General features: G+C 28.9%; 1 protein-coding gene across 1 annotated transcript; it reads left to right on the top strand.

Moving 5' to 3' along the window:
• Nucleotides 1-6: 6 nt before the first annotated feature.
• Nucleotides 7-4331, top strand: LOC107440580 (thiol S-methyltransferase TMT1B). The gene is made up of 2 exons (XM_043042442.2): nucleotides 7-1136; nucleotides 2927-4331. The coding sequence occupies exons 1-2, from the start codon at nucleotides 774-776 to the stop codon at nucleotides 3161-3163; spliced, it is 600 nt and encodes a 199-aa protein (XP_042898376.1). The 5' UTR covers nucleotides 7-773; the 3' UTR covers nucleotides 3164-4331.
• Nucleotides 4332-11551: the final 7220 nt, after the last annotated feature.

The raw sequence follows: 11551 nt of genomic DNA, 5'->3' as shown, positions 1-11551 counted from the left end.
TAAAGGCGCCTACACACCGAACGCAACAACGATGCGAAACACGATTTTTCTCCTCTGTTGCAGTGAATCTGTTGCACCTGATTTCAAGTACCTTCACACCGCAAGATACAACAAACCCGTTTCCATGTTCGCGCATGCGCAAAAACAGACATTTAACAGCGAGAGCTCTTTTTTTTTTCTTCTTCTTCTTCAGAATCTTGTTTTCCTGTTTTTTTCTCGTGTATTTTCCAAGTTTTGATGCTTCGAACGATCTCTTCTAATCTGCCAAAATTAACATTGTTTTTCATTTTAATTTCTAAATTTCATTTAAAGATTCATTTTAATTTTACGTACTTATTAATTGTTATTTTTATTTTATATTAGTGTATTTTAAAATGGATAAGAAAAAAATGAAAAAATTACTATTGCGTCGTAGAATTCAGTTGCTACAATTATTGAAAACAAATCAGCGCTCATGGGTGAAAGAGTTAAATCTTAAAAGAAAAGAGCAGGGACATTTTAATAATTTAATCCAAGAAATGCGATTAAATGACCTGGACAAAACTATCGAAAACTACCAAAAGTGTAAACAATCCGATCAAGATGGATTCAAGATTTTCGCTTCACAGGGGAATTGTGGGTAGCGAGTTAAAACAAATCTGATTGGCTCCCGGGTCTGCAACAGCGACGAAAATTCAACTCAATCCAATTCTTGAAACCAGTGCGACGGCAATTGCTGGCTGTTGCAACAACGGGAGAAAGGGAGAAGTGCGCATGCGTCAAACCTCGGCAACATGCGATTTGTTGTTGTTGCAGTCGGTATGAAGAAACCTTTAGATGAACGCTTGTCTGATCGCAACAGAACAGTTCCCTTGGAGATACTGGAAATTGGAATGGGAGCTGGGGCGAATCTCCAGTTTTATCCAGAAAATTCTAACCTGACAGCTTTAGATATCAATCCAGAATTTGTGAAAGTTTTCAACAAAAATAGAAAGAATTATCCTCAGGTGAATTATAGAAGGACGGTTTTAAACATGGCAGAAGACATGAAAGATGTGCCCGATTCGTCGTTTGATGTGGTCATCAACACTCATGTTCTGTGTTCTGTTCAAAGTGTCAATGATGTACTGAAAGAAGTGAAAAGAGTACTTAAACCAGTAAGTTTCTTTAGTAATGCTTTCTTTACTATTTGAATTTATTTTGTTTATTTTTCATTTCAAGTACAGTAAAAGTTCAAAAAGCAGCGCCGCATCGGAGAGGTTAATATTTTTGCTTACCTTGTTTTATATGCTAAAATAAAAGATTAGCCGTGGGTTATTCTGTCATGACTACGGTGCTTTCAAGATGCAAAAATTAAAGTTTTAAAGCCATTTACCGGAAACATTTTACTTGAAAACCTAACTTACGCTAGAAACCTAAGCGTGTTAGCTATGTATTTATACGATACCTAATGTATTAAGTATCAAAAAGTAAAACATTTAGGAGATAGTAAATCCCAGAACTTACATTTGAAAGCAAGAAGAGGACCAGGAAATAAAAGGAGTGATGCTTTGTTAAAATCCGGAGCCAAAGACCTATCTGGAACTAAAGAGATACCTCTTTCTAATAATGATCATCTTTTCAATTTGAGGAAGAAACTAGACCATAGCGTCAAGCTCTTGCTCCTCATCGGCATGCCAGCAACTCTGGTGGTGAACTTTCATAGTTTGAGGTCTTTTAAAGCATCTCAGTAATGCTTTATAGACTCAAAACTGGTCAGAACATATGATTTGAAAAGGGAATGAAAAATTTGCCACCATGTTCAAGCCGCAACATCTCAGGAGTACATCTTGGACTGCCTTAACATTACAGTGGAAGATCTATTCTTAAAAGCATCGATGGTTGCCTCTAAGTTCATGCAACATTTGCTCAATTTCAAGGACCTGGTTTAGAGTTAATCTAAATCATGAGGATAAGCCCATTAACATAATAAGTTGTATTAATATGCAACTATATAGTAACATATATAGTTGCATTAATATATAATGTATTTAAATTATCCTTTAAGAGATTCGTTAATTGGGTATACTATAGCCTACGTCACAGATCGTGTTATTCCTACTAAATTTAACTAGTAAACAGCATTTTCTGCGAACCTGATTTCTAGCAACAAGTAAAAGCATCAAACGAAGTGTCTTGTTATAAGTCGCTACTCGCCAGGCTGGAATTGTATTAGTCTAGTTCCTTTGGAAATAATTTATATTGTTGTTTTAGCGAAGTTTATGAATTTAGTAAGCATATTTAAAACTCAGTTTATTAATTAAACTAAAAGGTAAATGTTATTCCTAGTAAGTGGAAGTAGTTGTGCTTTTTTCATATTATACCCAATTGGTTTAAAATTTAACGATCAGCTTCATGCACAATGCAATGCGTGCACAAATTTTATTTAATATATCAGCTCGTTTGGTAAGCGAAAATATTAAATTTCAGTTGTGAGCTCCCCAAATTTGTTAGAACAATCTATCTTCAATTTCAAATGTAATTTTTTTTCTTAAAAAAAAAAAGATAAATAAGCAAAGTCATTTATGTTCACAAACAGATCTTAATAGAATCATAGAAGAAATAGAATCAAATGAGATATTTTATGTTATTTACATATGATATACGACTCAAATTAAACATTTAATTTAAATACATGAATGTTGGACGTGGGAAGGGAGAGAACGAGCTTAAGTTAACAGAAATCTTTTTAGCCCATGTATTTAAAGTAAATATTTTCAACATTCGTAAAAAAAAAAAAAAAAAACTTATATGCTAAAAAATAGCAATTGTTGCGACGCAATCTTCAGGCTTGGCAACTGAAAGCTAAAATAAAAAGAAAAATATGTCCGAGGTACAACATTCTCCCCCTATTGCATTTTAATTTTTTTTCTTCTTCGCATTAACTAATTTACGTATCTTTTCTTAGGGAGGAAAATATATCTTTCTGGAACACGTTGCCTTTCCAAGAAAGGAATGGGGATACATGCTTCAAATATTTGTTACGCCGATATGGAATATCTTCTTTGACAAGTGCTGGCCCATTCGAAACAATGAGGATTCCATCCGAAAAGCTGGCTTCAGCGATGTATATTGTGAAACTAAATACCCTCCTAAACTATTACTTTATTTTAGACCACAATTACTTGGTATAGCTATTAAATAATGTTTGATACTTTTAAACTAGACATTTTTTTGTCACTTGGTCACTGCTTCCTTTAAAAAATGTGTTAATTGGGCCAGTTTTTTTTTTAAATATAAAATGTGTGACAGTCCCATAAAAAAAATATGTAAAAATGAAAGGAATGAAAATATGCTAAGGGTGCGATGGAATAAAAAGAAAATAATATTTGAAGCGAGTTTTATTTATTTTTTTTTGCAAAATCCCAATTTACTCAAAAATTATTGAAATTATAATCACTTAATTCGAGACATTTTTTCACCTTTTCTGCTTTAAAAAATGACTATTCATCTAATGCTGTAAAAGAATTTATTTGTCTTTCTCGATCTATCCCTTTTACAGGTTAATATTCCCTTTTACTGCAAAAAGAAAGAAGAAAATATAAATAAAAATGAGAGAGATCTGATGTTGCAAGAGACATCTAAAATATTTTAAAAATTTTAAAAATATAAGAGACTCAGTAGTGTTAACAGCCGTTTCCAATTTGAGTTGCTATAATGGAATAATGTTATTGTAAAGTATCATTGACGAGTATAAATTATTTCTTATTTATTTCTTATTGTGCCATACCATCTGTTTTTTTAATTATGTCACACAAATATAAGAGACTCAGGAGTGTTAACAGCCGTTTCCAATTTGAGTTGTTATAATGGCATAATGTTACTGTAAAGTATCATTGACGAATATAAATTATTTCTTATTGTGCCATGCAATCTGTTTTTTTTTCTTAATTTTGTCATACAAATGTAAGAGACTCAGGAGTGTTAACAGCCGTTTTCAATTTGAGTTGCTATAATGGAATAATGTTATTGTAAAGTATCATTGACGAGTATAAATTATTTCTTATTTATTTCTTATTGTGCTATACAATTTGCTTTTTTAATTATGTCACACAAATATAAGAGACTCAGGAGTGTCAACAGCCGTTTCCAATTTTAGTTGTTATAATGGAATAATGTTATTGTAAAGTATCATTGACAAGTATAAATTATTTCTTATTTATTTCTTATTGTGCCATACAATTTGTTTTTTTAATTATGTCACACAAATATAAGAGACTCAGGAGTGTTAACAGCCGTTTCCAATTTGAGTTGCTATAATGGAATAATGTTATTGTAAAGTATCATTGACGAGTAAAATTATCTCTTATTTCTTTCTTATTGTGTCATACAATGTTTTTTTTTCTAAGTTTATTGTTTTCCAATGCGGTTAAACATTTATCAAATTATAGCAATCGTATTTTTCTGTATGATTAACATATTAACAGAAAGTTTGTAGATAAAATTATAAAAATCGAAAAATTTTCCTTATTTGTGAAAAATATCAACTTTTGAGATAGAAAAAAGAAAGGAAATAGAAGAAGAATGTGAAGCACTCCCGGGGGTTGGTTCGCGGAGTATTTTAGGTTTTAAAAAAGCTAGAAAAGAAGACATATCCTGCGTGCAAATTGACCATATTATTGATTATTATACAGCTAAATATTAAATAAAATCAAATAAAAAGTGAAAGAGATATATACTCGGATATTATTCGAATCGATGAAGATATATATTGAGATATAATATTTGTATAATTTGTTAAAGATTTATAAGCGAAGCACAATAGCAATTAATAAAAAATAATATTAAGATAAACAACTTCGCCATGAAATATTAATGGAAGTTTAAAAGAAATGATACGTAATTTGTGTTGATGTAGCGCAAGTAAAATGAAATTATAATTAACAAAAAAAAACTTTATAGAGAAAATAAATATTTTTTTGTTAAATATATGCAGCGTCAAATCATTACTATTATAATCAAAATAGTTTTGCCGCTTTCTAGAACATTCTGACTTCCCCATTACGTAATCATTACGCACTATAAATTAAAATCGTTTTCTTTTTTTATTTTCAAGTCATCTTGTTCGCGTTAGTATGCAACGCTTATTTCATTAAGCTGTTTGCTCTTTTAGTTTTCTCTTTCTCTCTAGTTGTCGAGATAATTCATTTTTTCTTCTAATAAACGCTCGAGACCAGATGTCTAGTAAACAAGGTCATACCTTGATTAGCCCCCTCCTGCCACCATATCAATCTCGAGGGAAGATGAAGTAAAAGTATTAATTTTTAGTATTCTTACGTTCTAGAAAAATCGAATAACAAAACCCGTTATTTGTTAAAATTGTTGTCAGCTTGTGACTGCTTTGTATTGCATGAAGGGTATACCTAAAAGTAACCACTCGCTCCTCGCCACGTGACGAGTCAAAGATAAAAAGTGGCGACTTAAATAAAATAAACAACTGGACATTTATTCCCATCTTTTCTTAATAAAAAAAAATTGAGGGAATGGAATTTTCTAGCTCAGTGACGAAGTCAGTTTATTTAGTTGCATTTTGTCATATGTTTATAAAATTTTTATTGTTGAATTAACTTTTCATTAGCCGTAGATTATTTCTAATAGATTCTTTTTTAAGAGATATAATTTAATCCAAAAAAAAATGGCTGTCACATTAAACGAATAGGGCCTATTGGTTATAGACTCATTAGGTTTGAGGACAAAGTAGCCACTAAGTTATTAGAGTTTACTGACCACTGCCTACTAACTGAAAATTTAAATTTTCAGGTCTATCAAGAGTGAATCTCTTGGGTTTGTGATATTATAAATATAAAAAAAATAGTATTTTCTTTCTTTTTCTAAAAATTCAATAAAAGGAATATTTTAGTCTGACATTAATCATATGAAACAACACTTGAACATTTTTTTAATAAAAATGTCATCAACAATTTTTTTAGTCTTAATTGTTGAGAATAAAAATTTCTCTTTTAAAAAAGTATTGCTGTGAAAAAGATGATTTTCATAAAAAACTAATGCAACAGAACTTTCTGAGGTTTTGCACTACTCTTTTAGAATGAACTGGGTATTGAACGATGTACTATGCGAGCGTATTCTGTCTCTCTTATAACTCCAGATCGGCTTAATCTATCATCCTGAAATTCTAACTACTTCAAGGGGCAAGTTTAGCCCCCGATCCTAAAATTCGCTCGAAATTTTAAATTAATTCATTCAGTAGAGCATTAAGAAAAATATAATTTTTTCATTAGCTTAGTACTCGCTATTGATAAAAATGAGACTGCAGACGATTTTCTTTAGTTCAAACATTTCAAAGATTGTGATATTTGCCAGCTTATAGCTCTTATTAGAAAAAGAAGTTTTTAGCACGTTGTTAAATATTTCATTAATTTTTATTTGTTTTGTCAAATAAACTTAATGATCCAACATTGTCATGAGAGCATTGGTGGATTAGGTCACCAAATTAGTATTCCTGAAATTGTTTGAAACCACGTGTTTCTGTTTTGTTTATAGTTATACTTTTAATACGTGAATCTATAAAACTAAATAATTCTAAATCAACAGTATTTGAAATAAAAAAAAATATATAATAAGTTTTGTATTGAAAAGCAAAATTATTAGAGAAAAAGTATTAATTCGCATAGGAGACGTAAGAAATTGTCATACTCTTTTTAACGGCAATGATACTTGATTAAGTTTGCTATTAAGTAATAATTTAATAAAACATAGCTATGTTAGCGAAGCAAAATTAATGGAGAAAATGTACTTATTCTTTTAAGGGGATTGTAAAAAATTGCCATAATATTATTGACTAAAGACGTAATTAATTTTAGTAATGAGTGCAAATGGAAATTCAAACTAAGCATTGTACTAAAAATAAAAATAAATGGAGATGTGGTACAGGACGGTAATCTTACCAGAATTTTTTTCTCCGTGTCCTTCACTAGAAATACAAACATAAGTTCCAGTTTTTTTAAAAAAAAAAACTGAATCATCCTACGACTGAGATTATTACATTAACTGATTCGTCCATTCCCTGAAAGGCCGTCTCATTTCCGTTATTCCTATGTTCCTTTCAACCTTAATTCACTAGCTATATCAAGAATTATTTATAATGACGGCGTCCACAGCGCAGCGATATTCCTGAAAAATATTAAATTCTATTGCTATTAGATGATAGTTAAAATCTATTTCTTCTTTTTGCAGTTAAATCTGCATAAAAAAATTGTACTATATAAAGGAGAAAGAATGAACCTTATCTGGTTGTCATAGAAATAAAAATTGTATGCTTTAATTGATTTCTATAAATATTGATTCCCATGAAGTTTCAATTTTAAAAATTAAAGGTAACTAATTTAAGTAATTAAAATAAAATGTTACACCAAAAAATCAAGAAAAAAAATAATTCAATTTGGTTTTGTACAGCAGTAAAATTGAATCGCAAAATGTCATTTTGGGGAAAAGTGTCTATATAAAATCTTGTATTTGCTTTGGCTTAGTTTGCAAGACGGTGCTTTATTTATTTACCACTTCTACTCGGGAAAAAATTCTGGTAAAATTATCGGTAAAATTAATTAATTAATTAATGACTTTCTTAATGAAAAAAAAACAGATCGGTATTTAAACCGTTCATTTTGTAATTTTCCGTTTGTATGGTAACGGTTTACACAAAATTCCGGATTTCAAAAGTATAGTTCGTATTACTACACATTTAGTAAAAAAAAAACTCAATTACTACCAAACAGCATGGTAATAAAACCATACTAATAGTCAATTTTAACAAAATCCATTACCCAAGTGCTTCGGAAAAAATTACGAGCTTTTTGACACAGTTCCCATAAACTCTGAAACACAGCAAATTTTACTTTAGTGGTTTGGGCCATTAGTGTAATTGTAAAAAAATGATGCCTCATATTATTCCCATGAATATGCCATTTCAATTTTTTAAAAGAATAAAATAATTAGTTTTATATCTATACTTCCCCTCTTAACTTGAAACCCAATTAGACCATGCTTTTTTTCTATTGTTGATAAAGCTCAAGGCTCCTTGAACTACTAATTTCTAGAAATACATGCACCAGAAACATACGTCATTTTTACATTCGAGAAAAATTACCAATGCCAACTTGATTAACTAGTTTGCTTTTTTTGTTATTTCTTTTTTCGTTGCATATACTACCTTACTAAGTTCTCAATTGTTTATTACCTTTTTTAGAATCGGAAAAAAATTATTTTAAACTATAAATGACTGTTGATTACATTTCTCTAAGTAGTGAATGCATTTAAACACAAACTATTTTAGTAAGCATTTGGAATCGTAATTTTTCTTGGATACAAATGGATATTGAATATCGTATAATTTTTGTAAGTAAAGTGCTTTGTCAAACCGACTTATAAAGTTTGAGGAAGGAAGTATAAGCTATCTGTTTTAAGATAAAATAAAATAGACTAAAACATTCCCCATCTACATAAACTGTAACGAATAATTATTATTTATAGTAAAAGAATTATTTAATTTAATCTCAGTAATAATAGATTCTTAAAACGATCCCTGTCATTTATCTTTTTAATAACTTATAAAATTCAAGGAAGGACGCATGAGCTATCTGTTTTTAGATAACATGAAATAAAATAAAAAATACTTATCAGAAATCTGAACTGTCACAAATAATTAGTATTAATAGTAAAACAATTATTTAATTTAATCGTACTAATAACAGTATCTTAAAAAGGTCTCTTTTAATTTATCTTTTTTACCAACTTATAAAATTTGAGAAAAGAAGCAAGAGCTATTTACTATTAGATAAAATAAACTAAAGAATTCACCAGTTGTATGAACGTTTACAAATAATTATTCTTTATAGTAAAATAATTGTTCTATTTAATCTTATTAGTAATAGATTCTTAAAACGGTCCCTTTTATTTATCTTTTTTGCCTACTTATAAAATTCAAGGAAGAACGCAAGAGCTATCTGTGTTTAGATAAAATAAAATAGACTAGAAAATTCATCGACAATCTGAACTTTTGTAAATAATTAATATTTACAGTAAAACAATTATTTAACTTAATCGTACTAATCGTATCTTAAACCAGACACTTCCATTTATCTTTTTTACCAACTTAAAATATTTGGGAAAGTAAGGAAGAACTGTCAGTGTTTACAGGAAATATTGATACTAAACTTTCACAAATAACTAATATTTATGATAAAATAATTATTTTATTTAATCGTACTAATAACAATTTCTTAAATAGGTCCCTTTTAATTTATCTTTTTTATCAAACTTATAAGATTTGGAGAAGGAAGCAAGAGCTATCTATTTTTTAAATAAAATGAGATAGACTAAAAATATTAACAGCTATCTAAAGTTTTAATTAAAAAAAAGACTAATAGTTATAATAAAATAATTATTTTATTTATTCCCAGTTATAGTAATTTTTTAAAATGGTTCCTTTTATTTATCTTTTTTACCGATTCATAAAATTTGGAGAAAAAAAGCGAGAGATATCTGTTTTTGGATAAAATAGAATAGACTAAATAATTCAACAGCAACCTAAACTTTTACAAATAACTAATATTTACAGTACAATAATAATTTAAAATATCTTATTAATATGCTTTCCTAAAATGTTTTTTTCTTCATTTAAATACAGCATTACATGCAAAAGGTATGTAAGATTAATCGAAGTCATTCAGTACTATTGAAATTTTATAATGATTAAAGTTATAAATATAAAATCTTTTGTTTGGTAATATTCAAAACTGTTTTCATATTTTGTATTTTTTATTATTTCAATAAATATTATTTTAATTAAACAGATCCTAGACCCATTTTTATAACTCTTTTAGAGATGAATAAAATCTTTTAGTTTTTTTTATACTGTTGCGCCATTTAATAAGTATGCAAAATTTGTTAGAAAATCATCTACACGAAACTTTTAAGAAAAATTATAAATTTTTGATAGCAATATAAATAATTGTTCTTACGAACGAAACTTTAAGAAAATTATAAACTTTTGATAGCAATATAAATAATTGTTCTTACTATTATCTTAATAGTGTAAGTTGATTTATTTTTATTAAAAGTACATCAACTTTCTCTTGATAATTAGAAAACATCAAGTCCGCAGCAGCTTTTCGTGCGTTTAATTTAACGTTAAATTTTTCTTTGTTATACAAAAATTATTAGACTTAGATGCTTGAAACTACAAAGATGTGTATTAGAGCAGCGATTGCTTGAGGGATAGAGCGTTCGCCCTCGAATGAGGTCAACCGGGTTCGATTCCCAGCGATGACTAGTTGATGCGAATTCCGCATCCGGCTTGCACCGTCCAAAGTGCTGACATAAAATATCCTCAGAGGTAGACGGATCATGAGTTAGAGTCCGCTTACCATCAGGCTAACCGTCGGAGGTTTTTATTACAAACATTCGATGATTAGTTCAAGAATTATGAACTGTTAAACTTGTAGGGAAAAAAACACCATCCGAGAAGAGACCGTTCTCTATTTGAAATCCCTATTTGATTAGAACTTATCCCTATTTGAATTGTGGATAGATTCGTCAACGAGTTAAATCACTTCTCATTTGAGTCACGCATTCTATGTTCTTAAGTTTAAACTCTTTATTTCAATTTCGGATGATTATTTTTCAAATCCAGGTAATCGACCATTTCGTTAGGATTAACATGTTAACAAAATGTTTTTGCATAAAACCTTAGTAATTTTATGTTCTTAAGTTTAAATTCTTTTTTTCAAGTTCGGATGATTATTTTTCAAATCCAGGTAATCGACCATTTCGTTAGGATTAACATGTTAACAAAGTGTTCTTACATAAAATTTTAGTAACTATATGTTCTTAAGTTTAAATTCTTTATTTCAAGTTCAGATGATTATTTTTCGAATCCAGGTAATCGACCATTTCGTTAGGATTAACATGTTAACAAAATGTTCTTTCATAAAACCTTAGTAATTATATGCTCTTAAGTTCAAATTCTTTATTTCAAGTTCAGATGATTATTTTTCAAATCCAGATAATCGACCATTTCATTAGGATTAACATGTTAACAAAATGTTCTTTCATAAAACCTTAGTAATTATATGCTCTTAAGTTCAAATTCTTTATTTCAAGTTCAGATGATTATTTTTCAAATCCAGATAATCGACCATTTCGTTAGGATTAACATGTTAACAAAATGTTTTTACATAAAACCTTAGTAATTATATGTTCTTAAGTTTAAATTCTTTATTTCAATTTCGGATGATTATTTTTTTGAATTTAGGTAATCGACCATTTCGTTAGGATTAACATGTTAGCGAAATGTTCTTACGTAAAACCATAGTAATTATATGTTCTTAAGTTTAAATTCTTTATTTCAAGTTCAGATGATTATTTTTCAAATCCAGGTAATCGACCATTTCGCTAGGATTAACATGTTACCAAAATGTTCTTACATAAAACCTTAGTAATTATATGTTCTTAAGTTTAAATTCTTTATTTCAAGATCAGATGATTATTTTTCAAATCCAGGTAATCGACCATTTCG

The sequence above is a fragment of the Parasteatoda tepidariorum genome, chromosome 3 (genome assembly GCF_043381705.1).
Source record: "Parasteatoda tepidariorum isolate YZ-2023 chromosome 3, CAS_Ptep_4.0, whole genome shotgun sequence".
NCBI classification, from domain to species: Eukaryota; Metazoa; Arthropoda; class Arachnida; order Araneae; family Theridiidae; genus Parasteatoda; species Parasteatoda tepidariorum.
The sequence above is the reverse complement of the archived record's forward strand: the minus strand, read 5'-3'. Positions and strand labels throughout refer to the sequence as shown.

Bases quoted from the DNA above. Each gene is read 5' to 3' on its own strand.
- LOC107440580 (XM_043042442.2), top strand. From the start codon at position 774: ATGCGATTTGTTGTTGTTGCAGTCGGTATGAAGAAACCTTTAGATGAA. The intron at 1,137-2,926 runs GTAAGTTTCTTT...ATCTTTTCTTAG, and splicing joins TGAAAAGAGTACTTAAACCA to GGAGGAAAATATATCTTTCT.